We start from the raw sequence: 25,673 nt of genomic DNA on the forward strand, positions 1-25,673 counted from the left end.
GCGATGATATTATAACAGAAGACCCCTGACTGTGATAAAACTGACCAGGGTTCTGATAATAGCAGGATTGTGGTGATATTTAGCGCTGTGCGCCATGGAGGGAGGAGTAATGCTGTGGGAGGGAGGGTGGTGGTGATGTCTTCTGACTGTGTGTGGCCACTTTTTATTGACTGCACTTACTATACCAGCTTAGTGGTTCGCTATGGTGAACACAAATGTAGATACTTATATATAACGTGTGTATAGAAAGTATAAACAGCAAAAGTAGGTTTGGAGCCGGCATTTTGGTGAGGGAGGTGGCGTCGTCTGCACGACGCCACCGTGCAGACGACGGTGGTGTTTACTGGTTACCACGATGGTCTTTGGTCACCATACCAGTTTACTTGTACAAGTATGGTGAATAAAACAGGTAGATATTTATATATAATGTGTGTATATAGCGTAATAACACCACACAGTATTGTTGGAGGAGAAATATTAGTGCGTCTGGCCTTGAGGGCAGCAGCCATCAGCTGACTGTGTGAGGTCCTACGTCTTTGTGCCTTTACTCACCATACAAGCTTAGATGTACAGTTATGGTGAACAAAACATGTAGATACTTATATATAACGTCTGTATATAAGAGCAAAAACAGTATTATGGGAGGAGAATGTGGGTGAGTCAGGTGACTTGAGGGAGGGCGTGAGTGGCTGGCTGGTACACGGCGGTCACTCCTCGTTACTTTTTGACTCATAATAGCAACTTAGTGGTTCGTTATGGTGAACAAAACATGCAGATACTTATATATAACCTGTGTATATAGTGTAATAACCGACAAAGTATTTGTTCACTGATTGATGAACACAATTGAATCAACAATATGCACACCATATTTATGAGTACAGCGATGATTCACTCATTTTATTATATAAATATATCACACAACACACTATTGAATAATATTACAGCAAAAAACTATGAAAAATCAATCAGAGACATTGAAATAATTAGGTAATTATCTCTTTGTGGCAACCCCGGCCTGACAGCTGGCGATCAACAGACCGCCAGGGACGCACGCTGAGTCAGCTCCCGTTTTTTTGCCAGACTTCCCCGCCCTATAGCGGGCAATAATATATGCCACTTACGATTTTTTTTATTATTTTTCCCATGATCAATGAACACAAATTAACAGGTTAGGAAGAAAAAAGAATGTTTTTTTTGTTTTTTTTTGGTATGCACCTGTGGGTGTCAAATGGTATATAGCCATGCGCCATTTAACCCTTAAAGTGCGCATCACGTCATATGACATGCTGGACGTTGTTCCAGTCAACTGCGCATCACGTCATATGATGTGTTGGAGTACTACGCAAGATTTAAACAGCCCGCGTATACACGGGGTTCACCACACCTTCATCAAGGCTCTTGTAAACAGACGCCATTTTAAACAAAAATCGTGGGCCAAACTCCCGGGTGTTATTGGCCTCAGTATTGAGTAAGCAACCAAGCCTGATGCACGCAGCATGAGTTAACAGCACTGCTGTTCAGCTTGTGACCACAGCATCGCCTAAAAATGCAAAATTATACTTGTTCATGCTATTATGTAGCGATGATATTATTACAGAAGACCCCTGACTGTGATAAAACTGACCAGGGTTCTGATAATAGCAGGATTGTGGTGATATTTAGTGCTGTGCGCCATGGAGGGAGGAGTAATGCTGTGGGAGGGAGGGTGGTGGCGATGTCTTTTGACTGTGTGTGGCCACCTTTTATTGACTGCACTCAGCATACCAGCTTAGTGGTTCGCTATGGTGAACACAAATGTAGATACTTATATATAACGTGTGTATAGTGGGTATAAACAGCAAGAGAAGGTTTGGAGCCGCCATTTTGGTGAGGGCGGTGGCGTCGTCTGCACGACGCCACCTTGCAGACGACGGTGTTGTTTACTGGTTACCACGATGGTCTTTGGGCACCATACCAGTTTATTTGTACAAGTATGGTGAATAAAACAGGTAGATATTTATATATAATGTGTGTATATAGCGTAATAACACCACACAGTATTGTTGGAGGAGAAATATTAGTGCATCTGGCCTTGAGGGCGGCCGCCGATCAGCTGACTGTGTGATTAGCCACATCTTTTTGCTTTTACTCACCATACAAGCTTAGATGTACAGTTATGGTGAACAAAACATGTAGATACTTATATATAACGTCTGTATATAGTGAATTATAGCGAAAACAGTATTGTGGGAGGAGAATGTGGGTGAGTCAGATGACTGGAGGGAGGGCGGGAGTGGCTGGCTGGTACACGGCGGTCACTCCTCGTTACTTTTTGACTCATAATAGCTACTTAGTGGTTCGTTATAGTGAACAAAACATGCAGATACTTATATATAACCTGTGCTTATAATGTAATAACCGACGAAGTATTTGTTCACTGATTGATGAACATAATTGAATCAACAATATGCACACCATATTTTTGAGCACAGCAATGATTCACTCATTTTATTATATAAATATATCAAACTACACACTATTGAATAATATTACAGCAAAAAAAGTATGAATAATCAATCATTGACATTGAAATAATTCGGTAATTATCTCTTTGTGGCAATTCCGGCCTGACAGCTGGCGAGCAACAGACCACCTGGGACGCACGCTGAGTCAGCGCCTATAATTTGCCAGACTTCCCCGCCCTATAGCGGGCAATATATGCCACTTACGATTTTTTTATTATTTTTCCCGTGATCAGTGAACACAAATTAACAGGTTAGGAAGAAAAAATAATTGTTTTTTTCAAAATGACATGTGCCTGTGGGGATGACAGGATATTAAACCCCGAGCATGTTAAGGGTTAAACTGCGCAACATGTCATATGACGTGTTGAGTAACTTGTGCAAAATTGCGCAACATGTCATGTGACGTGATGGAGTACTGCACAAGATTTGAATGGCCAGCGGGGTAGGGGGGGTCCCCATACGCTGCCCAGGGGCTATAGTACACAGCCGCCATTTTGTAGAAAAAATCCTGCTCTTGCCACCAATGCATGGGAAGCCTCAGTTACCCAGCAGTCACCATGGCGAGTGCACAGCCAAACGCATTCTGGGCATACACCACTCAATCACTTACTCAAGAGCAAATAACTAGTGATTTATTTTCTGATGGTGAGGAAAGAAATTTTGATGACTCTGACATTGATAAGGACTACATACAATTGACCGATGATAGTAGCACAGACATTGAATTTGAGATAAAGCCTGCTCCCACGGTGAGGCCTACACGCTCACCAGTGCCGCTTTGCCCAATTTCTACTCCAATTCACCCACGACCACACAGTCCTTGTACTTATTTAGAGTATAATGATATTTTGAGCAACGAGTCACAGGAAGGTGACTCTTTTTCTGGTTTTAGTGAAGCGGATTCAGAGCATAGTATTACCATGCCTGTTGCTAGTGCCAGTGGTATTACCAAGCGAGATTTTGTCATTTCACAGCGTCTCACCCAGCCAAGCGCCGCCACATGGACCCACGTCAGGAACCAAGACCCTCATGTTCACGTGATTTTACCTCGCCTTCACGTAGCATCCGTACTACTATGCATCTTGCATAGACGGGCTTCAGCTCCTAGTCCATGATGTGCAATGATTCCTTACCGAGGTGCCGGTGTTTTGTCTCGCAGAACACCAGGTGTACTTGTGTGGAGTAACGGTGACGATTTTATTCCTCTAATTCCTGCCTTTGACAATAGACGTTGGGATTACAGACCTTTTCCCCGATACTGGTGAGGACATGTGTGAAATGGATTATTTTACAACATTTTCTGGGGGGAGCACCTTCAGCTCCCCGGAACTTACTAAGCTGATATGCTAATGTCAGACTTTGGCATCAGTCATGTGTATGGAGTTCTGTTGGCCTACTGGGGACCACGAGCCAGAACCTGGCCCCCTCAGAAAGGCATGGGAAGCAAAGACCTATAGAAACCCCCGTGTAATTGGAAGCATTCTATGTCTGCCGTCGACTGGATTAGGCACCCAGAAAGGTAAGGATCCCAAAACAAATCCCTATTCTGGTTAAATTATTGCTACCAAAACCTGAACAAGTTGATAGACCTTCTCTAAAAGAAACGAGCCAACGATCATGATGTCATGCGTCGCCCCGCCGCTGTCTGAGCAGCTCCTCCCTCCCCGGCAGGGGAAAGAGGGAGCCCAAACCCCCCTCACGCTGGCAATCCACCCTTCAGCTCTCGGGCTGATGCTAGTGGAAGAGGTCGTGTGCTTGGCTCCAGCGTTTCCAGCACTGTGCTTTGAGTGTGGTGGCTGTCTTCCAGGGGTGCAAGAGCCAGGAGTTATTCTACGGTACTACGGTATTCTACGGTACTCGGGCTGCATGCGCCTAGGGTTATCTTCCCTAGGTGCCCTGTAAGTACTGCCCTTGGGGCTTGTTACCTTATACAAGTTCCTCTGGGTCTGCCTTTGCTAGGCTGTATTACTGCTCAATTTACAGCTCCCCTTTGGGTGCTTAGGGGTTCTGTCTTCCTGGTTTACCTTAGGGTAAACTACTTACCCTACTACACATAAGGGGCATAACTGGCCGACCCCTCACAGTGTTCAAGAGAGAACTGGATAAGCACCTCCAAAGGATACCTGATCAACCAGGCTGTGACTCATACGTCAGGCTGCGAGCAGCCGCATCCAACAGCCTGGTTGATCAGTCCGGCAACCAGGAGGCCTGGTCGATCAGTCCGGCAACCAGGAGGCCTGGTCGACGACCGAGCCGCGGGGACGCTAAGCCCCGGAAGCACCTCAAGGTAACCTCAAGGCAAGGGTAAGAGGCAGTTTGCACTTGTGGGGCGCAGGGTACTGTGCAGCTTGTTTTCACCACTTACAGCGGTTGGCTCTGTTCCTTGGGGCATGTTGTCCTCTTGCGGGGATTTTGTTTTTGTTTTTGCCTTGTAGGGGAGTCTGCCTTGCTTGCCCCTTTTTGTGTGTGACCTGTGTACGGTTCTCTTCTGGTGGTGCCCCCTGCTAGGTCCCCGTGAGTGTACACGTCCCGGGGGTTCAGCTTTAGACAGTTGTTTGGTAGTTTTTGGGCACCGGTTAGCAGTACCCTGCCTGGGATTACATGGGCGTGAGTTACCATTAAGCGCTCAGGACCCTGGGAATCACCTAGGGGCGCGTGGGTTTGTTGGATATGACCCCGGAGTACCCCCCCTTTGCTTTGTGCGAATTCGAGGGCTGCTCTGTCCCTTTGTTTCAGGGTGACTTTCACTGTCTTTGCCTCCGTCTTCTGCCTGTGAGGTACCTTCGGCCCAGAGTCCTTCGAGTTTTGTTGCTTGTTTGTGACTCGGTTACCCAGTCTTAAGCAGACTATGCGGGTACAGGCAGCACAGGCGTTGCATGTTGCGTTCGCTGGTGCAATGCACTAGGTAGTTTGCTCCCTGGAAGTCCCGAGGCTGCCCCATTTTAGTTGGTGTGACATGGCTTAGGGGTGTTGGTTGCTTCAGTTTTTTTTGTTTCCGCCCTTCCCCCCCTTGTTTTTCCCTTGTGGTGGTCTTGAGACTTGGGTGGTCTCGGGGACTTCCCCTTCCAGGGTTGTGACAGGGGCGTTTGAGCCTGTTCCTCCAGCCGTGTTGTATGAGTCTGCCAGTGGGCTCCCTTCCTTAGTATTTGTCCGGTTGCCCGGGCTTTCCTTGTGAGGTTGGGGCTTTGGGGGAGAGGCTTGGCCCTGGGACCTGCCTTGTGAGTTCCCAGGGCTGGTGAGGGGCTGGGCTGATGTTTGGACCCCGCCTGGGTTTTTCTACCCTCTGGGCGGGGTTTGTGGTTACGAGTAGTGGGGAGTCCCCCCCCCCCCCTCCACCCCTCTCCATACATGTTTTTGGGAGTTGGCCCCTCCCTGGGATCGGTTCCTTGTTCCTTGGATCCATCGGGTCCATCCTGTCGGTAGGTACGTTTCTCCACCCTTCTTCTTGGGACGGGCCTTCAGTCATGTTCCCCTCTTCTCGGGGATCTGCGTGACTTTTGGTCTCGGGTGCGACTTTGCCTTCCGTGCCTTCGTGCTTCACGCTTGCTTCTTTATGTTCTAGAAAGATCGGGAAGGTTTGTTTCTTCCCGTATTCTTGGAGCGTCTGTCGTCTTCCGGTCCTTTCTGGGACTTGTTGGTCCTTCTCCGAGCTTCTCGGTTTTCGTTATTTCGTGTTTCTCTCTTCTCTCCGTGCACTGTTCTGCGCTGTACAGGGTTGCCAGATTAGGCTCCTTGTAGCCCGATTGGGCTCTGTAGCCCGATTGGGCTCTGTAGCCCGATTGGGCTCTGTAGCCCGATTGGGCTCTGTAGCCCGATTGGGCTCTGTAGCCTGATTGGGTTCTTTGTAGCCCAAATGGGAAGCTGTGCTATGTTTCTTTTAGCTCCTTCCTGCTCTTTTCAACTACAGTTGGCGGCTGCCCTGTGTACTCTCATATGGGATCGGTCATTAACAACACTATTTTGTCTAGTTTTCTAGTCAGATTCGTGGTTTCTTCAGCTCGTGACTTCTGGCGACCCTCGTCTGGCATCCCTGCTGTGCATGTGCCGTGGTTGGTGGTTTTGATATGGGCGACCCTCGTCTGGCATCCCTGCTGTGCATGTGCCGTGGTTGGTGGTTTTGATATGGGCTGTGTGCACGTGTGCTGGGGTTTTGCATTCCTTTTCTCCCGGGTGCTTCGCCTCTCGCTCTTCTCAATTCTTCAGTCCATGCCCCATGGCTCCTGGGGGTGTTTTGGAATGCTGTTATGGAGTGGATGTTGGGTTTTCCCTGCAAATTGGTGTAGGACTCCTCCTTCACCTCTACTCTATTCTTCTCCTGCATGTGCGGATCTGCCTTCTTCCACTGGTGGTGCTCCCGGAATCTTCTCGGCTATGTTTTTGCCCAAAACGCTGCACGTACTAGTGGCTTTACAAGATTGTAAATACTATGCTGTGTATTCTCACAAACCTAATGTACCTTCTTGTATATAAATAAATAAATGTGTCGTGACACATTCGTGCCTATGTTCTGCAGGCGAGTTTATGCGGTCTGGCTTCTCTTTTGGCTAGGCTCTGGTTAGTGATTTTTGGATATGAATATACAAACATCAGAACACAGGTGACGGCAGCAGGCCTACTGGGCCATTCGAGGCAGCTCCTATTTCTACCCATCCAATCCCACTCTTATGCATGTCCAGCCCATGCTCGAGTCCAGATAGGGACCCTACCTCCACCAGGTTATGAGGTATAATGGTGGGGGTATAGGTTATGGGGTAAGTGTTCCTGTCTGGATGTTCTGAGGTGACATTTTGCTGCAGTTTTCATGCTGTTGATGCATGTTGGGGGATTGGTTGTGGCAATTTGTTTGGCCCTTCTATGCTTCTTCCTGGTGCCTTACTTGTTTGTCTGGGTTAAGGGGTGCAAAGGGGGGTCATGGCCCCACTTTTCGTGGTCATATCAGGGTCTCGCTTTCCTTGCACGTCTTGCAGTGCCTGGCTTAACCCTTCCATATACATTGGATTTTCTGTACGGTACTTACCTAGTTGTACTTCCCTAGTTGTGTTTGCGGGAGTTGAGCTCTGGCTTTTTGGTTCCGCTGTCATTCACTCATGTGCAGGTTCCTGGGCCTGCTGGGCTCTATCATATCTACGCTTGAAGCTGTGTGTAGTGTCATCCTCCACCACATCGCTTCCACATGCGCTCCGTTTGTCTACTACTGACACTACAATTCTTCTTTCCCATGTCTCTTTGGCTAGTTTGAGCTCTCATTCCACCGGTGTCCCCTGGTCCGTGTGCCCTTGGGGTCCCACTGTCGGTCTTTCTCTACCTTATCACTTCTTTTGGGAATCTTAAATGTGGTGATTATATCCTCATCACTCGTACTCCTTGGGTCTGGTACTTGTCTAGTGGCATACCTTTGCACCTTTTTCCTTTTAGTCTTGTGTTGGGACATGTCACACAACTGTTATTGGCGTGGCTTGTTGGGACATGACCAGCAGCTGTGTGTGTTGTTGGTCGTGTCCCTTTGATTCCCGTCTTGCTACTTGCCTTCTTCGTTCGTCATCCTTCTATGCTCTTGTCCCTGGCCGTTGGTGCTGGGGCTTTTCTTCTGCTGTTTTCTTGTGTTTTTCCGTTTTCTCATTTAATCCTACACGTTTTTTTTTTTTTTGTTTGTGCCTTTTGGCTCTCCTATTGCCAGGTTTGGGTTCCATCTCCTCCTTTACCAGCTTTAATTTCTGGCTCTGCTGGCTCCGTGGTCGCACCTGAGATTTTCCCACGGCTCCGCCTCTTCCTAGGCTCGCTTGGCCCATGGCGGGGCCGGTTCGGTTCTGCCTTGAGTCTCTAAACTTCTGCTGGTGGTTGGGTGGCTTCGTTGAAGGTGTCTCAACTGCATGCTGCTTCTTGGCGGCGGTGTGGAGTTTTTGCGGTCATTTCTTTTCCTTCTGTCCCTTCTATGGTAGCTGTGTTTGTTGGTGTGGTCTTGTCCTTCTCTTGTGGAGTGTTGGGGCCGTCATCTTGCCCCATACTGTTGCCTCATATTGTGCGGCGCTGGCGGAGCCGCTTCAGCTTGCTTTCGGTATTGATGTTACTTCTGCGCCATTTCACAAGCTGTCTCATACATTGTTTAACCTCCAGGCTGCTTGTGCTCAGCCTAAGCCGTCCTGGTCATTGGATAGTGTTCTCTTTTCTTTCTTCTCCTCGGTTTGTTGTGGCCCCCTTCGGTTCAGGATTGTTTCTCCAAGGCTCTTTTTCTGTTGGCATTGGCCTCTGCGGGTCAGGTTGGGGAGCTTCATGCTCCCCTCCGGCGCAGGGGTTTCTGCTCCTAGGTCTTTGTGATGATTTTGTTCGTTTGCAGTTGTTCTTTGCCAGAAAAGAAGGAGACGAGACTGCTGCTTTCCAGAGGGAATCCTTAGGTTGTTGTTGCTTGGTTGCTCAGGCCAGGGGTGCATCATGTTTTGTGTCCGGTTGCGGCTCTTCGCCGTTATTTGTGCGCCACGGCTTCTGTGTCCAGGGACGCTCCTTGGGTTGATCTGGTTTCCCTTCTTCCCTGTTTGTGGGTGCGGGTCTCCCAGGTCGTATGCAGAGTTATTAAGGCTAGCCAGCCTGCGGTCTATCCCCGTGCCCACTACGTTTGTAAGTTCGCTGCTCTTGCTGCCATCTTTAGCAACATGTCCTGGACTGACATTCAGGCACAGGGCTTTTGGCGATTGAACAGGGTCCTGGTTGCTCATTACCTAGTGAACATCCCTGGGCCTAGTCGGGCCTGTGTCGCTTTGGGTCGGTGGTTGTAGCCAGTTGTCTCGATTTCGAGTTGGTGTGATCAGCGACCGCCTCTTGGGAAAGTCCCTATGTTTTTCCTCTGTGGGTAGTTGACTCCGGGGATCTGAAAGGGCTCTTACCAGAAAACCAGCGTTGATTGTAATGAAATGCCATTTTCTGGGCAAGACCCAGAGGCTCCCGGCATCCTTCCCTCCCCTACAGTTGGTGGTTTTTCGTGTGTTTTGATACCCAGCCTCAGAACTGAAGGGTGGATAGCTGGCACAGAGGGTCTGGGGGCTTCCCCCTCTTGGGGAGGGGGGAGCTGCGCAGACAGCAGCAGGGCAACGTGTGACGTCATGCTCGTTTCTTTTAGGGGAGTTCTATCCACTTGTTCGGGTTTTTGTAGCAATATTTTCTCCAGAATAGGTGTTTCTTTTGGGATGCTTACCTTTCTGGGTGCCTGATCCGGTCGAGGGCAGACATAGAATGCTTCCAACCACACGGGGGTTTCTATAGGCCATTGCTTCCCATGCCTCTGAGGGGGCTAAGTTCTAGCTCATGGTTCCCGGTAGGCCCACAAAATTCCATACACATGACTGATGCCAAAGTCTGACATTAGCATATCAGCCTAGTAAGCTCTGGGGAGTCTCCGGGTCTCACCCAGAAAATGGCGTTTCATTACATTCAGCGCTGTTTTTTTTTTTAAATATGTATATGTTAATGCCACACAATTTGTAATTATGTACTCATGAACAATACAGCTTACCATCAAGTACAGAGCACCACTTGGTTTCCGAACCCCTTGGGGACGAGACCCGTCGGTTAACATGTAAGTTCATATACGAGAAATAGAGGGGAAAAATAAACTAGAAATGTAAAAAGAAATTTTTCCGAAAAATTTATGAAAAAAACTCTAGGGAAAAAATCGTCAGGTTCATGGCGTAAATGCGACCGTGTTTTGTTTGTACTCATCAATAAGTGAAGTCCTGATCCGCTTTATAAAAGTCCTTAATTGTTCCTAACTGATTAATAAGACGTCTGGCAAACATCCTCTGGATGTTTCCTGCCAGCCTGCAGGCACATCCTGCCTAAAATATTCGATGATGTACTGTACATTTAAGAAACAAATCTGGGTCACAGGTCTGTGGAGTGTGGTTAGGCTTACGGAGTCAGCCGGTCCCTCCCCCACCACCAACACACCTCCCCCTCTCCCCCCACCACCAACACACCTCCCCCTCTCCCCCCACCACCGACACACCTCCCCCTCTCCCCCCACCACCGACACACCTCCCCCTCTCCCCCCACCACCGACACACCTCCCCCTCTCCCCCCACCACCGACACACCTCCCCCTCTCCCCCCACCACCGACACACCACCCCCACCCCCCACCCCAAACCCATACACACACACACACACACTCTCAAAGGTCACGTGGTTCACAGTTCACTTCAACACCCATATATCGCTTCCTGCCTGCCTGCCTCCTTCCCACCCTGCCAGCCTGCTTCCTTCCCAGCCTGCCTCCTTCCCAGCCTGCCTCCTTCCCAGCCTGCCTGCCTGCCTCCTTCCCAGCCTGCCAGCCTGCCTCCTTCCCAGCCTGCCTCCTTCCCAGCCTGCCAGCCTGCCTCCTTCCCAGCCTGCCTCCTTCCCAGCCTGCCAGCCTGCTTCCTTCCCAGCCTGCCTGCCTGCCTCCTTCCCAGCCTGCCTCCTTCCCAGCCTGCCAGCCTGCTTCCTTCCCAGCCTGCCAGCCTGCTTCCTTCCCAGCCTGCCTCCTTCCCAGCCTGCCAGCCTGCTTCCTTCCCAGCCTGCCTCCTTCCCAGCCTGCCTCCTTCCCAGCCTGCCAGCCTGCCTGCCAGCCTGCTTCCTTCCCAGCCTGCCTGCCTGCCTCCTTCCCAGCCTGCCAGCCTGCCTCCTTCCCAGCCTGCCAGCCTGCCAGCCAGCCTGCCTGCCAGCCTGCCTCCTTCCCAGCCTGCCAGCCTGCCAGCCAGCCTGCCTGCCAGCCTGCTTCCTTTCCAGCCAGCCTGCCTCCCCCCCTGCCATCATGCTAACGGGTAGTGTGTGTTAGGCTTATCTTCGGGAATGAGCCGGTCTCACCCCCACCACCAGCAAACCACCCGGCCCCCTACATCCCATATCTCAAGGTCACGCGGTTCAACCGCGTGACTACCACTCACTCCCTGCCTGCAAGCTAGCCTGCCTGCCTGCAAGCTAGCCTGCCTGCCTGCAAGCTAGCCTGCCTGCCTGCCTGCCTGCCTGTGCCTGCCTGCCTGTGCCTGCCAGCCTGCCTTTCCCTCCCTAATTCTCACTACTTCGATCCCTTCCTGCCTACCTCCTAGCATCTCTCCCTACCTCCCCCTCCCTCTTAGCATCTCTCCCTACCTCCTAACATCTCTCCCTACCTCCCCCTCCCTCCTAGCATCTCTCTCTCCCCCTCTCTCACTGATTCTCCCCCCCCCCCCTCATTCATACTGCCTCCCACCTAAGTTCCATCGTCCATCCACCCACCAGTCAGCCATCACTGACGCAATGGGTGCATTTGGAGCCAACATGGTGCACAGATGTTTCTTGATTGTGCAGACATGTAAAACAAAAGCACAGAATGAACATTCCAGCCTTATGGTAATTCAAAATAATAGGAATAATAGGCCGTGAATCTGTGAAGTCACAGCTGGCAAACTGGACCATCTCCCACCCACCACAACAAGCCGGCGTGACGCTTGGCGGACCCCTTCCTACCCGAACTTTGTTCGGGTAGCATGACTCCCCAACCCCAATCGGGAAACTGGAAGTTTCGGATAACTAAAGTTCGGAAACCAAGTGGTGCTCTGTACTTGAGAAATCGGACGAATTACAAATTTTCTCTGAATGCTCCCTATTTGCTTATCCAAGGCTACGGATCCTCACAACTGCAGCAGAGGTTGTACCCTTGTTTAATATTATACATTATCAATGTTAGAAAATTAATGCACTGAATAATAAATTGTGCTATGTTTACATTACCTTCAATATCTGGGGAGAGCCCCTTCGGGTCTCTGGAACTATACTGGGCTGATGTGTGTATATTAGACCGTGGCAACAGTCAATTGAAGGAGTTCTAGGCCTACCAGGGACCAGAGCCAGAACCTGGCCCCCTCAAGAGAGGCATGAGGAGCAATGGCCTAAAGACACCCTTTTATAATTGGAAGCAGTCTTTGCCTGCCATCTACCAGGTCAGGCACCCAGAAAGGTAGGAATTGCAAAACAAACTACTACTGGTCAAAAATTGCAAACTGAAAGCCAAACTAGCAAACTGAATTCCCCCAATAAAAAACAAGGAAACAAACATGACGTCACCACAACTGCCGCGCATCCATCTGCGCAGAGGTCCCACACCACCACACCAGCAACTCTCCTCAGTTCAAGAGGCTGCTGTAATGGTGAATGGTCGATGGACTCTGGCTCCACTCTTTACACAGTGCTGCTTAGTGTTGTTGTTGCTCTGTTTCGGTGGTGTGCGAGCAAGGAGTAACAAGAGTACTGGAGCTGCATGCACCTAGGGCTACCTTCCCTAGGTGCCCCGTTAGTACTGCCTCTGCGGCAGAACCGCAGAGGCAGTACTAACGGGGCAGTAGAGGCAGTACTAACTTCCATGAGCCGTTCAGGAGTAGCTACCTCCGTGTGGTTGTCGCTGCTCGGTGATTGCCCGCCCTTGGGGTTCAGCTGGGGTGGTTCTTACTCCTATTTGCCCATGGGTAGGAGGTAGTTTTGTTGCTGGCTGGGGCACGGGGGTACTGTGCAGCTGTCTGATATATGCATAGCGACCGTTTCCGGCCACCTGGTGATGTGCTTTTGCAGGTTTTTTTTTTTTTCATTTTCATTTGCCTGGTGGGGGTCTGCCTGGTGTGGCAGTAGGACCACTTGCAAGATTTTGGTGGCCCTCCACTAGGTCCCTGTGCATACACACGTTGCAGGGGTTCAGTTTTTAGTTTGTTTGCTTGGTAGCTCTGGGATCACCGGTTAGCAGTACCTCGCCTGGGCTTCCCTTAGCAGTCAGCCTAGGGGCCCTGGAAACCCCCATTGAGGCTCAATGGTCCGATGAAGGAGACCTCAGAGTCCCACCTGGCCTTGTGTGAGTTTAAAGGTTGTTCTGTCCTCTTGTCTCAGGGTGACACTCAGTCTGCCTGTGCCATGCTGGCTGTTGGGTCAGTGACACTTTGACCTGGGGTTCTGTGAGAAGGTGTTCTTTGCTTGTACGCTATACATCCAGTCCACTGAGACTGATGATTGGGTGCAGGCAGCTTTAGCGTTGAATGCGAGGTTTAGGTTTCAGCAACGTGCGAGTTGTGTTTTTTTTTTTTTTTTTTTTTTTTTTTTTTTGAGATATATACAAGTTGTTACATTCATGTACAGCCACCAGTACGCGTAGCGTTTCGGGCAGGTCCCTGGAATACGATCCCTGCCGTGAAGAATCGTTTTTACAACCAAGTACCCATTTTACTGTTGAGTTAAACAGAGGCTACAGTCAAGGATTTGCGCCCAGTAAAATCCTCCCCAGCCAGGATACGAACCTATGACAAAGCGCTCACGGAACGCCAGGTGAGTGTCTTACCACTACACCACGGAGACTGGTACTCCGGTTGGTTGCCTTTCCAGAGGCCCCGAGCTGCCCTGCTTTGATTGTACAGGTAGTGAGACTCGGGCAGCTTCGGGGATTGCCCTTTTCTTTTTGGCAGAGGAGGCATTCAAGCCTGTTCCTCCTGCCGGAGCTTTTGGATCACGCCAGTGGGCCCTCTTCATCCCTGCTTTTCCGGTGGAGTCTACTTTTTCTCCAGAGGCAGAGGGTTTGGAGGATGTCTTGGCCTCGGGTTCTGATATGGAGGATTCCAGGACTGGGGAGGAGTTGACTTGGTGCGGGGGAGGGGGCTTGGGCCCCAATTGACCCTGCTTGGGTGTTGGTTACCTCGGCGCGGGGCCTGTTGTTACAAGGGGAAGGTGGTTTTCCTATCCCCCTCCCTGTACGATTTTATTAAGAGTTCGTCTCCTCCCCAGGTTCAGTTCCGATTTCCCTTGGTTTTTTTTCGAAAGCCAAAAACCTCCCTCCGGAGGTTTTTGGCTTTCTGCATCCCACCGAGGAGGGAAGGTGTGGGAGGCCCTTGCGGCTTACCTCCTGCGAGACTCAGATTACGCCTCGATAATGAAACCTTCTCCTTTTGAGTTTGGCTCCTCTTTTCCTTATTGGGTGCGTTACAAGGTGCCCGAGTCTTCCTGGCAGGCAGACTGCCTTTTCTTTTTGTTGGGGGGTTGGCATTCGTTCTGTTGGACCGCGCACTTGAATGGTAGGAGTTGACTACTGCCATTCAGGTTTACCTGGGGGGAAAATTGGAGCACCTTAGTGTGTGCTTGTTCACCCCCATTCTTCCTAATGATGTTGGCCAGGTGCGGCTTCATGTGCAGGTTTCCTCCTTTTCGGCATCCCTGGTGGCCGAGGATTTGTACGCCTGTGGGCACTTGGCTTCGGTCTTGTGCTTCTTTTCACTGCAGGAGCTGTCTTCATACTGGCTCGGGTGGGTGTGAAGGAGCTGGGTTCCAGGTCAGTGTAAGTTGTGCTTGACTCAGCAGCTCGGGTGTCGGCTGCCGTGTTGAAGTTGTATGCTTCGTTTCTGAGGGAGGTGGTGTGTGTGTTCTTTGTTTTTCTCGCCTCGTGTGCTGATAGGTGGTGCTTGTCCATTCTTTGGAATTGTCATGGGCCCTGGCTCTTAAATTTTCAGCCCCTTTTTGTCCGTTGCTGTTTGCAGAGTTTGCGGTGGTGCATTTTCTGCAGGCAGCCTCGTCTAGTTGCCTGCCTATGTTGGACTTTTTGGTTCTCCTGGGGAGCCATGGTAGTCCTGCCCGGAAGGGTTGCGCCAGGTCTCGGGGTTCCTTCAGTCTTCATAAGCCAGAAGTGCCAGATATGGGACTGGCAGTTCCTGCGGAGTCGTTGACACAGTGATCTCTCTGAATGTTGGTCGGGTTTTCGTAGGGGTCGTCGGCCCTTTTGCACTTCGCCCCATTGATAGGGCAATATGGGGAAGGCTCGTGCTGTTTGCTCTTGCTTGGGCCCACGATTCGTGGGCATTTCAGGTCGTTTCATCCGGCCTGCGGTGGCGTCGAGTTGTTCCTTCTCCTTCGGGCGGATCAGGGCTGGCGGGTGGGCCTCTTCTCTGTCAGGTCATCCTTGAGTGGGTTTTCTACCTTTTTTCACTTAAGAAACGGGACTGGATGAATCTGCGATTCACACTGGGCTTGTCCCATCTAATTCCCTGGGACTTTTGCCCCTTCTTTCAAATGACCACTGTCTCGGGTCCAGCTGCTTTTGGCGCCGGGTGCCTGGATGGTGTCTGGACCTCTGGGATGCGTATTGGCATGTCCTAATTCATATGGGGTTTAGGGACTGGCTCGGTTTTGTCATTGGGCGACAAGCTTACCACTTTTGTTGTCTTCCTTCCCATTTGGATCTGGCACCTTGTGTTTTCACATGCCTTACCCGGGTCGTGGTGACCCGTTAGCGTCTGATAGGGGTTAAAGTTCTGGCTTATCTCGATGATTGGCTGGTGTTGGCTCCCAGTCAATCCGTGTGTCTGCATGCCAGGGATTTGGTTCTTAAGCATCTCACCGGGTTCAGGTTCTTTGTGTACTGGAGGAAGTCCCATTGGTTCCCTTTCAGGTTCCGAGTGGGCTGGGTCTTGTGTGGGACTCTCAGACCGCTTCCTTGTCTCTCCCTCCGGCGGTGTTGTTGCAGCTGCGATCCCGCTTACAACTGTTTTCGGAGGGCACCCGGGTCTCACGTTGGTTGTTCAAGCAGCAGTGCGGGAGCCTGATCTTTGCCGTGCTGGTTTACCCGTTGGGTTGGATCTAGCTTCGGCGGATGATCTGGTTTCATTGGGGGTATCCCTTCTGCCGCTCTCGTGATCACTGGGTTCGGATCCTGGGAGCCTTGCATTGGCTGCTTCATCACTGGCTTCCTCTGAAGGTTTTTCAGGGTCTGTGCTCCTTACTCCTCCCTGAGCCCTCGCTCAATGTGTTCACAGATGCCTCGTGTCTCAGCTGGGGTTTTGTGACCAGTGCTCATCATGCCGGCCAGGGTCGGTGGGGTCTGTCCTACCGTCGGGCTCACGGCACAGAAGTTTGAGGCGGTGTGTTGTTCACTTTAGAGGGTTTGTGCGCTTGTGGAGTAACGATCCGGCTCCATTCAGACTGCTCCCCGGTGGTTCATTGTCTGAACTGCGGGGGTTCAATGCAGTCCTTGGCTCGTTGGGGCTGGTTGCTTCAGGTGACTCGTCTGCCGAGTTCTAGGGGTTTTGCTCTCCTGGCGGTTTAAGTTCAGGAGGTGTCAAACGTTCTGTTGGATGGCCTGTCATGGTCCATTCCCCTATCCATGAATGGACATTTGACGCCGACTCATTCAGTTGGCTCTGCCGAACGTATGGGCGCCATGCCTCGTCTCATTGGCATGGTTGAGGCGTCTTCCAGTGAATGTGGCGCCCTACCCAGACTGCGATGACGTCGGGGTCGATGCCTTTCAGCTGGACTGGTCGAGGTGGGGTTACCCGTACCTCTTCCCACCCGTGCAGTTGTTGCTCCGGGTCCTGACTCACTTGGTGACACTTGCCAGGGGATAGTAGTCCTGTTGGCTCCTTGGTGGCCGGCCCAACCTTGGTTTCAGGTGCTTCTTGCGCCCCAAACCCGAGGGTCTTCCCGCAGCTGTGCCTTTTTCAGTAGATTGATAAAGTCCGGTACGTGGCTGGTTTGATCTTCTCTGCTCTTCCCTCTGTGCAACCCCCCTTCCTGGGGAGGGGGGAATGCGCAGACAGATGCGCGGCAGTTGTGATGACATCATGTTTGTTTCCTTCTATTTGATTGGGGTGTTCTGTTTGCTAGTTTGGCTTTCGTTTGCAATTTTTGACCAGCAATAGTTTTTGAAATTCCTACCTTTCTGGATTCCTGACCTGATAGATGGCAGACAAAGACTACTTCCAATTACACAGGAGTGTCTTTAGGCCATTGCTCCTCATGCCTCTCTTGAGGGGGGCCAGGTTCTGGCTCTGGTCCCTGGTAGGCCTAGAGCTCCTTAAATTGACTGTTGCCACGGTCTAATATATACCTGTACACATAAGCCTGGTATAGTTCCGGGGAGCTGAAGGGGGCTCACCCAGAAAATGCCGTTTAATTACATTCAACGCTGGTTCTTTGTGTACAGTAACCAGAACACTTTTGTTGGTACTGTATTTTTAACTTTCTGCATTACTATACTGTTAGTCTTTCTTTCCCTCTTTAAACTCATTGTAGTGTATGGACTGTGTAAACATTATTCATAATTATATTGTACAATAACTAGAGTAAATATTTTAAATTTATTTTATTTTTGCACTACATAGTATCTAGTTTTATTATTTAATTATTCTTCCATACCTCTTTGCCTGAATTGTTTAGGAAAGTACTTGTGGTATTATATGTTGCTCATGTAATGTGTGGTGGCTGCCAGAGAGTGTAGTGTTGGCCCTGCATGATGTGAGCGACGGAGGGCTAGTGACATGCCTGCTGGAGATGGCCATAGCAGGTTGGGGTGGCATGGAGGTGGACATCCCTCCCGCACCTGCACCCTCGGGTGTAGACCATGCCCCGCTTCCACTTTCTGCTCTGTTCAGCGAGGAAGTTGGGTGAGTTATAACTTTCTACTGATCTGTATTTGTTTACTTAAGGCCTTCTCAATGCTGTGAAGGGGGGGGATTATAGTACTCTATTTCTCTATCATATATTTCACTAATGCTTTTTCTTAAATTTCCCCTTATGATTGCAATATAAAGTATTAAGATACACAAAGGATCATATTACCATAGTTAGGTACAGTATTTATATATTCTATAAAGCCACTTATTGTGCTGAGCATTTTTGGCATAACTTAATGAGTGAATTAAGTTTTAAATTTATTTGGGTAATACTTTGATATTTACTGCACAACTTCAATTTGCCTTCTGTGACAAGAGTTTTGACAAGACGTTTAACTTGAATGGTTATTCTGACAATGTAAATTAAGGTTATGGGCCACTGGAAGTCCAAATGTTGCAGGAGTTTCTTCTGTTGGTGCTAATGATATAAATTACCAGAATTTGTATAGTTTCTCATAATGCTGTGCAAACTATGAAATAATGATAATCTGAGAATACCGTACTGAAGCAGTCTTGTTCCTAAACAGTTTACTAGAACAGAGGTCCTGTATTCAAATAACCTCATAATTGGAATTGACGTTGCTTTGGTTAGCTTAACTCCTACTATTTTCCAGTATTTATATACTTGTATTTTTTTAGTACAGTATTTTATTTACAATTTTTTGCTATAATGTATTTCTGTGCTGGAAGTTGTACAGTTAAAGTCAAGCAGGTAGTAGAAGAGAAGGAATCTTGCTAGAATAAAATGTTAAATACAGTATAGAAAACTTGCCAATAATAGGGATATAGATCCACAGAAGATTTTTGTTAGCCCTATTAAGCATGAAGGACAGAGGGTAGGAGAGCATGTAAGCAAATTCCAGTGGTAACTTATCCCTTGTTGTTGATATGAAGATTGAGGTGTGGATACAGTACATGTGTACCATGCCTCACATGGCATGCTCAAAATCTTGCAATAAAACAAGGCCAAAACTAACCCGAGACTTCCATCAGGTGGGTGCTGGAGGTGGCAGGTGAGCAGAGCAAGTGTGTCTTGGAGAGGTTTGTGAGTGCCGGAGTTCGTGGCACCTGTTGTCTGGGCACCACCGTAGGAACTGGTCCTCGTGCTCAGGTAGTTTTAAGATAAAACTTTTTATAAAATAAATTTTTGAAATTTTTATTTTTACTTGGTTGGAGTTCATGATGTTGCCAAGATGCAATTGCAAAGTATTACATAAATTTGATACTCAAAATACATTTGTAAGTACAGAAAGTAGAACATGTATAAAAATAATAGTGTAATAATTTATATTATTGCAAGAGTATGCTAAAGCTGTGTAGTCTGACATGCTAGAGTTCATACATGAGGTTGTGAAGGCATTAACAATTGTAATCTGCAGCTATAAAATATGACGAGCTCTTGGTGCACAGAAAAATTGTACATGTCCCCCTCTCCCCCCGCCCCATATGTTTATTGTATTGTTAAAATGCATTCTCTGATCATAGGGAAACTATATTGTATGTGACATACTTTGGTTGTAATTGGATGAAGTACAGCAATATTCACTCGTTGAGAGAAGACACTCCAGCAGTGATGTACTCCAGCCAAGTAGTTTGGCAGGGACCGCTTCAAGTACAATTTTTCATAATTATTTCAATAATTATGAAAACGACCGATAAAGTAAGATTAACAATTCTAACACAAATTTTCTCTGTTTCTTATGTTTCTTTTCACTGTCGATGGTAATTGAAAAATCAATTCTTCAAAATTCATTTTTATTTCTAGTCTGACACGACACTTGAATGCGTTTCGTAATAACTTATTACATTTTAAAAGAGTTTAGTTTACACACACACAACTATAACTTGCAAACACTAAACAGAGTTTAAACAGCTTTTATTTTATACCTGCATTTTGGTGAGGAATGGGAATGTGCCATTGAGGCACATTCCTATGTTACAACAGTTTTGGATGAGGTGAAAACAAACTTTGAACACAAGACAGAACACGAAACAATGGGTATAATATTGGCTAAGTTAAAGAGAAGAATGGAAGTAACCACAAAGAGCCTATTGGCCCATATTTCTTGATGCTTCTATATTGGTGCAGAGTTTTGAAGTGGGTAGAATATAGTTGTGCATTAATTGGCTTTGATTGCTGGTGTTGACTTCTTAATGTGTAGTGCCTCACAGATATCTAGCCGCCTGCTATCGCTGTATCTATCGATGATTTCCGTGTTTTTTGTTAAGACTTCCCTGGTGATGGTCTGGTTGTGGGAAGAGATTATATGTTCCTTAATGGAGCCCTGTTGCTTATGCATCGTTAATTGCCTGGAAAGAGATGTTGTTGTCTTGCCTATATACTGAGTTCTTTGAGGCTTACAGTCCCCAAGTGGGCATTTGAAGGCATAGACGACATTGGTTTCTTTTAAAGCTTTCTGCTTTGTATCTGGAGAGTTTCTCATGAGTAGGTTGGCCGTTTTCTTGGTTTTATAGTAAATCGTCAATTGTATCTTCTGATTTTTGTCTGTAGGGATAACGTTCCTATTAACAATATCTTTCAGGACCCTTTCCTCTGTTTTATGAGCTGTGGGAAAGAAGTTCCTGTAAAATAGTCTAATAGGGGGTACAGGTGTTGTGTTAGTTGTCTCTTCAGAGGTTGCATGGCGTTTCACCTTCCTTCTTATGTCTTCAACGAAACCATTGGAGAAGCTGTTGTTGACTAGGACCTGCCTTACCCTACAGAGTTCTTCGTCGACTTGCTTCCATCCTGAGCTGTGGCTGAGAGCACGGTCGACATAAGCGTTAACAACACTCCTCTTGTACTTGTCTGGGCAGTCACTGTTGGCATTGAGGCACATTCCCATGTTTGTTTCCTTAGTGTAGACTGCAGTGTGGAAACCTCCGCTCCTTTCCATGACTGTTACATCTAGAAAGGGCAGCTTCCCATCCTTCTCCATCTCGGAAGTGAAACATAGCACAGAATTCCGCTCAAATGCCTCCTTCAGCTCCTGCAGATGTCTGACATCAGGTACCTGTGTAAAAATGTCGTCAACATACCTGCAGTATATGGCCGGTTTCAAGTTCATGTCGACTAAGACCTTTTGTTTGATGGTACCCATGTAAAAGTTCGCAAACAGGACACCTAGGGGAGAACCCATGGCGACCCCATCTACTAGCTTATACATGTGCCCATCCGAGCTCAAGAAGGGTGCCTCTTTAGTACAAGCTTGGAGTAGTTTCCTTAGAATGTTTTCTGGTATGTCAAGAGGAGTACAGCCCGGATCACGATACACTCTGTCCGCTATCATCCCGTTTGTTTCATCCACAGGTACGTTGGTAAACAGTGATTCTACGTCCAACGAGGCTCTTATCCCTGTGGCCCGTGTTCCCCGCAGTAAGTCAACAAATTTCTTTGGAGACTTCAGGCTGAAGGCGCAAGGGACATAAGGAGTCAGGCAAGCTGTTGAGTCGCTTGGCCAGTCTGTACATGGGTGTGGGTATCTGGCTGATGATTGGCCGAAGTGGGTTTCCAGGCTTGTGTGTCTTGACGTTTCCATACGCGTATCCAGGTTTGTATTCCCCAATAATCTTTGGCAGGTGGAGTCCGGATTTCTTGGCGTTCACAGTTTCGATCAATTTGTTGATCTTTGCTTTCAATTCGGCTGTAGTGTCCTTCGTTACTCTTTGGAATTTAGTTTGGTCAGAGAGTATGAGGTTCATTTTCGCCAGATATTCGTCTTTTTTAAGAATGACGTATATTGGCGACTTGTCACCTCTCCTGACGACTATCTCCTTGTTTTCACGAAGGCTCTTAGCTGCCACTTTGAGCTCGGGGGACAGTATGGTGCTTCTGTAGTTGCCTCGATTCTTTCCTCCCTCTGCAATAAGTTCTGGTTGTAAGGTGTCCTTGGTGGTGACCTTCTTTTGTGTTTCGAAGTTGAATATGTCGTCCAACAGGATCTCCAACTCCACTTTCCGGGCCATCTCACTTGGTCTGGACATAACGTTACAGTTTATACCCAGATAAACACAATTGTTTAGTGTTTGCAGGTTATAGTTGTGTGTGTGTAAACTAGTGTCTTTGAAAATGTAATAAGTTATTACGAAACGCGTTCAAGTGTCGCGTTAGACTAGGAATAAAAATGAATTTTGGAGAATTGATTTTTCAATTACCATCGACAGTGAAAAGAAACATAAGAAATATTGAGAAAATTCGTGTTAGAATTATTAATCTTACTTTTTCGGTCATATTTAATAAAATAAATTATATATATATATATATATATATATATATATATATATATATATATATATATATATATATATATATATATATATATAATATATATATATATATAGTAATATATATATATATATATATATATATATATATAATATATATATATATATATATATGTAAATAATATATTGGTGTATACTTTCAGCAGGTTTTCTTTCAAACATGTTTCATTGAATATGACCGCATATTCTGTATTTATTATTTTCTGGTTTAGGGCTTCTATCCCTCTAACTATTTTCTTAGCATCAGGGCTTAATTGAAATAGGAGTTCTCCAAAACTCATTTTCGTACTTTTAAGGTGAAGAAAAGAAGTGATTTACTATAGAGTGTATTACACTTATATGTATAATTTGCACGACGTTTCGAACCTCGAAACTTTCAAACGAGGTTCGAAACGTCGTGCAAATTATACAAATAAGTGTAATACACTCTATAGTAAATCACTTCTTTTCTTCACCTTAAAAGTACGAAAATGAGTTTTGGAGAACTCCTATTTCAATTAAGCCCTGATGCTAAGAAAATAGTTAGAGGGATAGAAGCCCTAAACCAGAAAATAATAAATACAGAATATGCGGTCATATTCAATGAAATATATATATATATATATTATAAAATGATATGTACAATGGTCCATATCAATACTGTAAGTGCTATCTAAATAGAAGGATGAGCTGCAAGGCAGTGGTCTTTATGGACAATGTATAATTACTTTAATGTTAGGTGAGTATCAGTGTAGGAGGTGAAGAGACCATTTGCTTGACGGTGCTGGAAGCTGCCAGACTGTGGGAGGAGACTAGTTATCAGTTGGAGAACCGGCAAACCAACCCAGAATGTGCCGAGGACGAGTACCGCAGCCTTGCCGACCGTGCGCACACCACCTACGATGTCCCCTTCTCTTACAGAGACTTTGTCTTGGGTAAATATCTTTTGGAGCCGTGGATATCTATAGCTTTGATTATTGTTTTTGATGGAATTTATAAATACTGTCAAATCTCACTTACCCTAATTATATGGGGAGGGCCCCCTCCAGTGGACATGAGCAGTAACAAAGTCCAAAAGTGAACATATTTGCAGTTTTCTGTTGGAAGCCCCTTCGGCTCCCTGAAGTTATCCGAACTGATATGTGCTATATTAGTTTGGGGTCATCAGTCACAGAAGTCCTTTTGCCTACCAGGGACCACAAGCCAGAACCTGGCTCCCTCAGAAAGGTGCAGGGAGCAATGGCCTATGAGCACTTTACATTTAACGTACAGTATATCATAATTGCAATCGACCAGGAAGAGACCTAGAAAGGTAAGCAAATCAAAACAGACCACTGTCTGGTTAACCTGTGCAATCAACATCCTAAAAGATACAAATATAACCCCTAGAAGGAAACCAAACCAGCAACATTTCATGCAACTAACACTCCCGCTCATTAGCGTTCCCTTTCCCCTTCAAAGGGGGGGGGGGTGGAGCCCACCACCCCAGTTCTGGAACTGATGTGCTACCTGTTCTGTATTTTCATCCTGTGTGGCTGTTCCAGGTGTGTGTGTGTGTGTAATTACCTAAGTCTAGTTACAGGATGAGAGCTACGCTCGTGGTGTCCCGTCTTCCCAGCACTCTTTGTCATATAACGCTTTGAAACTACTGACGGTCTTGGCCTCCACCACCTTCTCCCCTAACTTGTTCCAGCCGTCTACCACTCTGTTTGCAAAAGTGAATTTTCTTATATTACTTCGGCATCTGTGTTTAGCTAGTTTATATCTATGACCTCTTGTTCTTAACGTTCCAGGTCTCAAGAAATCTTCCCTATCGATTTTATCAATTCCTGTTACTATTTTGTACGTAGTGATCAATCACCTCTTTTTCTTCTGTCTTCCAGTTTTGGCATATTTAATGCCTCTAACCTCTCCTCGTAGCTCTTGCCCTTCAGTTCTGGGAGCCACTTAGTAGCATGTCTTTGCACCTTTTCCAGTTTGTTGATGTGCTTCTTAAGATATGGGCACCACACAACTGCTGCATATTCTAGCTTTGGCCTAACAAAAGTCGTGAACAATTTCTTTAGTATATCGCCATCCATGTATTTAAAAGCAATTCTGAAGTTAGAAAGCGTGGCATAGGCTCCTCACACAATATTCTTTGTGGTCCTCAGGTGATAGTTTTCTATCTAGAACCACCCCTGGATCTCTTTCTTTATCAGAATTCTTTAAAGATTTCTCACATAATATATAGGTTGTGTGGGGTCTATGTTCTCCTATTCCACATTCCATAACATGGCATTTATTAACATTAAATTCCATTTGCCAAGTGGCGCTCCATGTACTTATTTTGACCAGGTCTTCTTGAAGGGCATGACAATCGTCTAAGTTTCTTATCCTTCCTATTATCTTAGCATCATCAGCAAACATGTTCATATAATTCTGTATACCAACTGGTAGATCATTTATGTAGACAATAAACATCACTGGTGCAAGAACTGAACCCTGTGGTACTCCACTTGTGACATTTCTCCAGTCCGATACATTGCCTCTGATCACAGCCCTCATTTTTCTGTCAGAAAATTTTTCATCCATGTTAGAAGCGTACCTGTCACTCCTCCAATATTTTCCAGTTTCCAGAACAACCTCTTATGTGGAACTCTGTCAAAAGCCTTTTTTAGATCCAGATAGATGCAGTCAACCCAACCATCTCTTTTTTGTAATATCTCTGTTGCTCGATCATAGAAACTGAGTAAATTCGATACACAGGATCTTCCAGATCGAAAACCATATTGTCTGTCTGATATTATATCATTTCTCTCCAGGTGTTCTACCCATTTAGTTTTAATTATTTTTTCCAATATTTTGACTATTACACTTGTCAATGATACCGGTCTATAATTAAGGGGGTCTTCCCTGCTTCCACTTTTGTAGATTGGAACTATGTTAGCCTTTTTCCACACATCAGCTACAACTCCTGTATACAGGGATGCCTGAAAAATCAGTTGAAGAGGAATGCTGAGCTCAGGTGCACATTCTCTCAGAACCCATGGTGAAATGCCATCTGGACCAACTGCTTTGTTCTTATTTAGCTCCTTGAGCATTTTTTCCACTTCATCTCTAGACACCTCTATGTGCTCTATGTTCTCTGGAATTCTTGTTGTATCTGGTTCCCTGAAGATTTTATTTTGTACAAACACACTTTGGAACTTTTCGTTTAATGTTTCACACATTTCCTTTTCATTTTCCGTGAATCTATTTCCCATTTTCAACCTCTGAATATTATCCTTTACCTGCAATTTGTTGTTTATGAATTTATAGAACAGACCTGGTTCTGTTTTGCATTTGTCTGCAATCCCTTTTTCAAAATTTCTTTCTGCCTCTCTCCTCACTGCTGTATAGTTGTTTCTCGCATCTTTGTATCGCTGGTATATTTGGGGGTTTGGCCTTTTCCTATACTGATTCCATTTTTGTGTCTTTTGGTCTCTAGCCCTCTCACAA

The 25,673-nt window shown here is 46.9% G+C and overlaps 1 protein-coding gene across 1 annotated transcript in view; it reads left to right on the plus strand.

Moving 5' to 3' along the window:
- Nucleotides 1-25,673, plus strand: part of LOC123766585 (phosphoribosylformylglycinamidine synthase) — a 452,541-nt gene that overhangs the window by 413,580 nt on the left and 13,288 nt on the right. The window contains exons 26-28 of the mRNA XM_069302853.1: nt 17,747-17,921; nt 18,924-19,041; nt 22,933-23,128. Of these exons, the coding sequence (XP_069158954.1) occupies nt 17,747-17,921; nt 18,924-19,041; nt 22,933-23,128 (489 nt within the window). The remainder of the gene's footprint in view (nt 1-17,746; nt 17,922-18,923; nt 19,042-22,932; nt 23,129-25,673) is intronic.

This window comes from Procambarus clarkii, chromosome 5 (assembly GCF_040958095.1).
Source record: "Procambarus clarkii isolate CNS0578487 chromosome 5, FALCON_Pclarkii_2.0, whole genome shotgun sequence".
Lineage (NCBI taxonomy): Eukaryota > Metazoa > Arthropoda > Malacostraca > Decapoda > Cambaridae > Procambarus > Procambarus clarkii.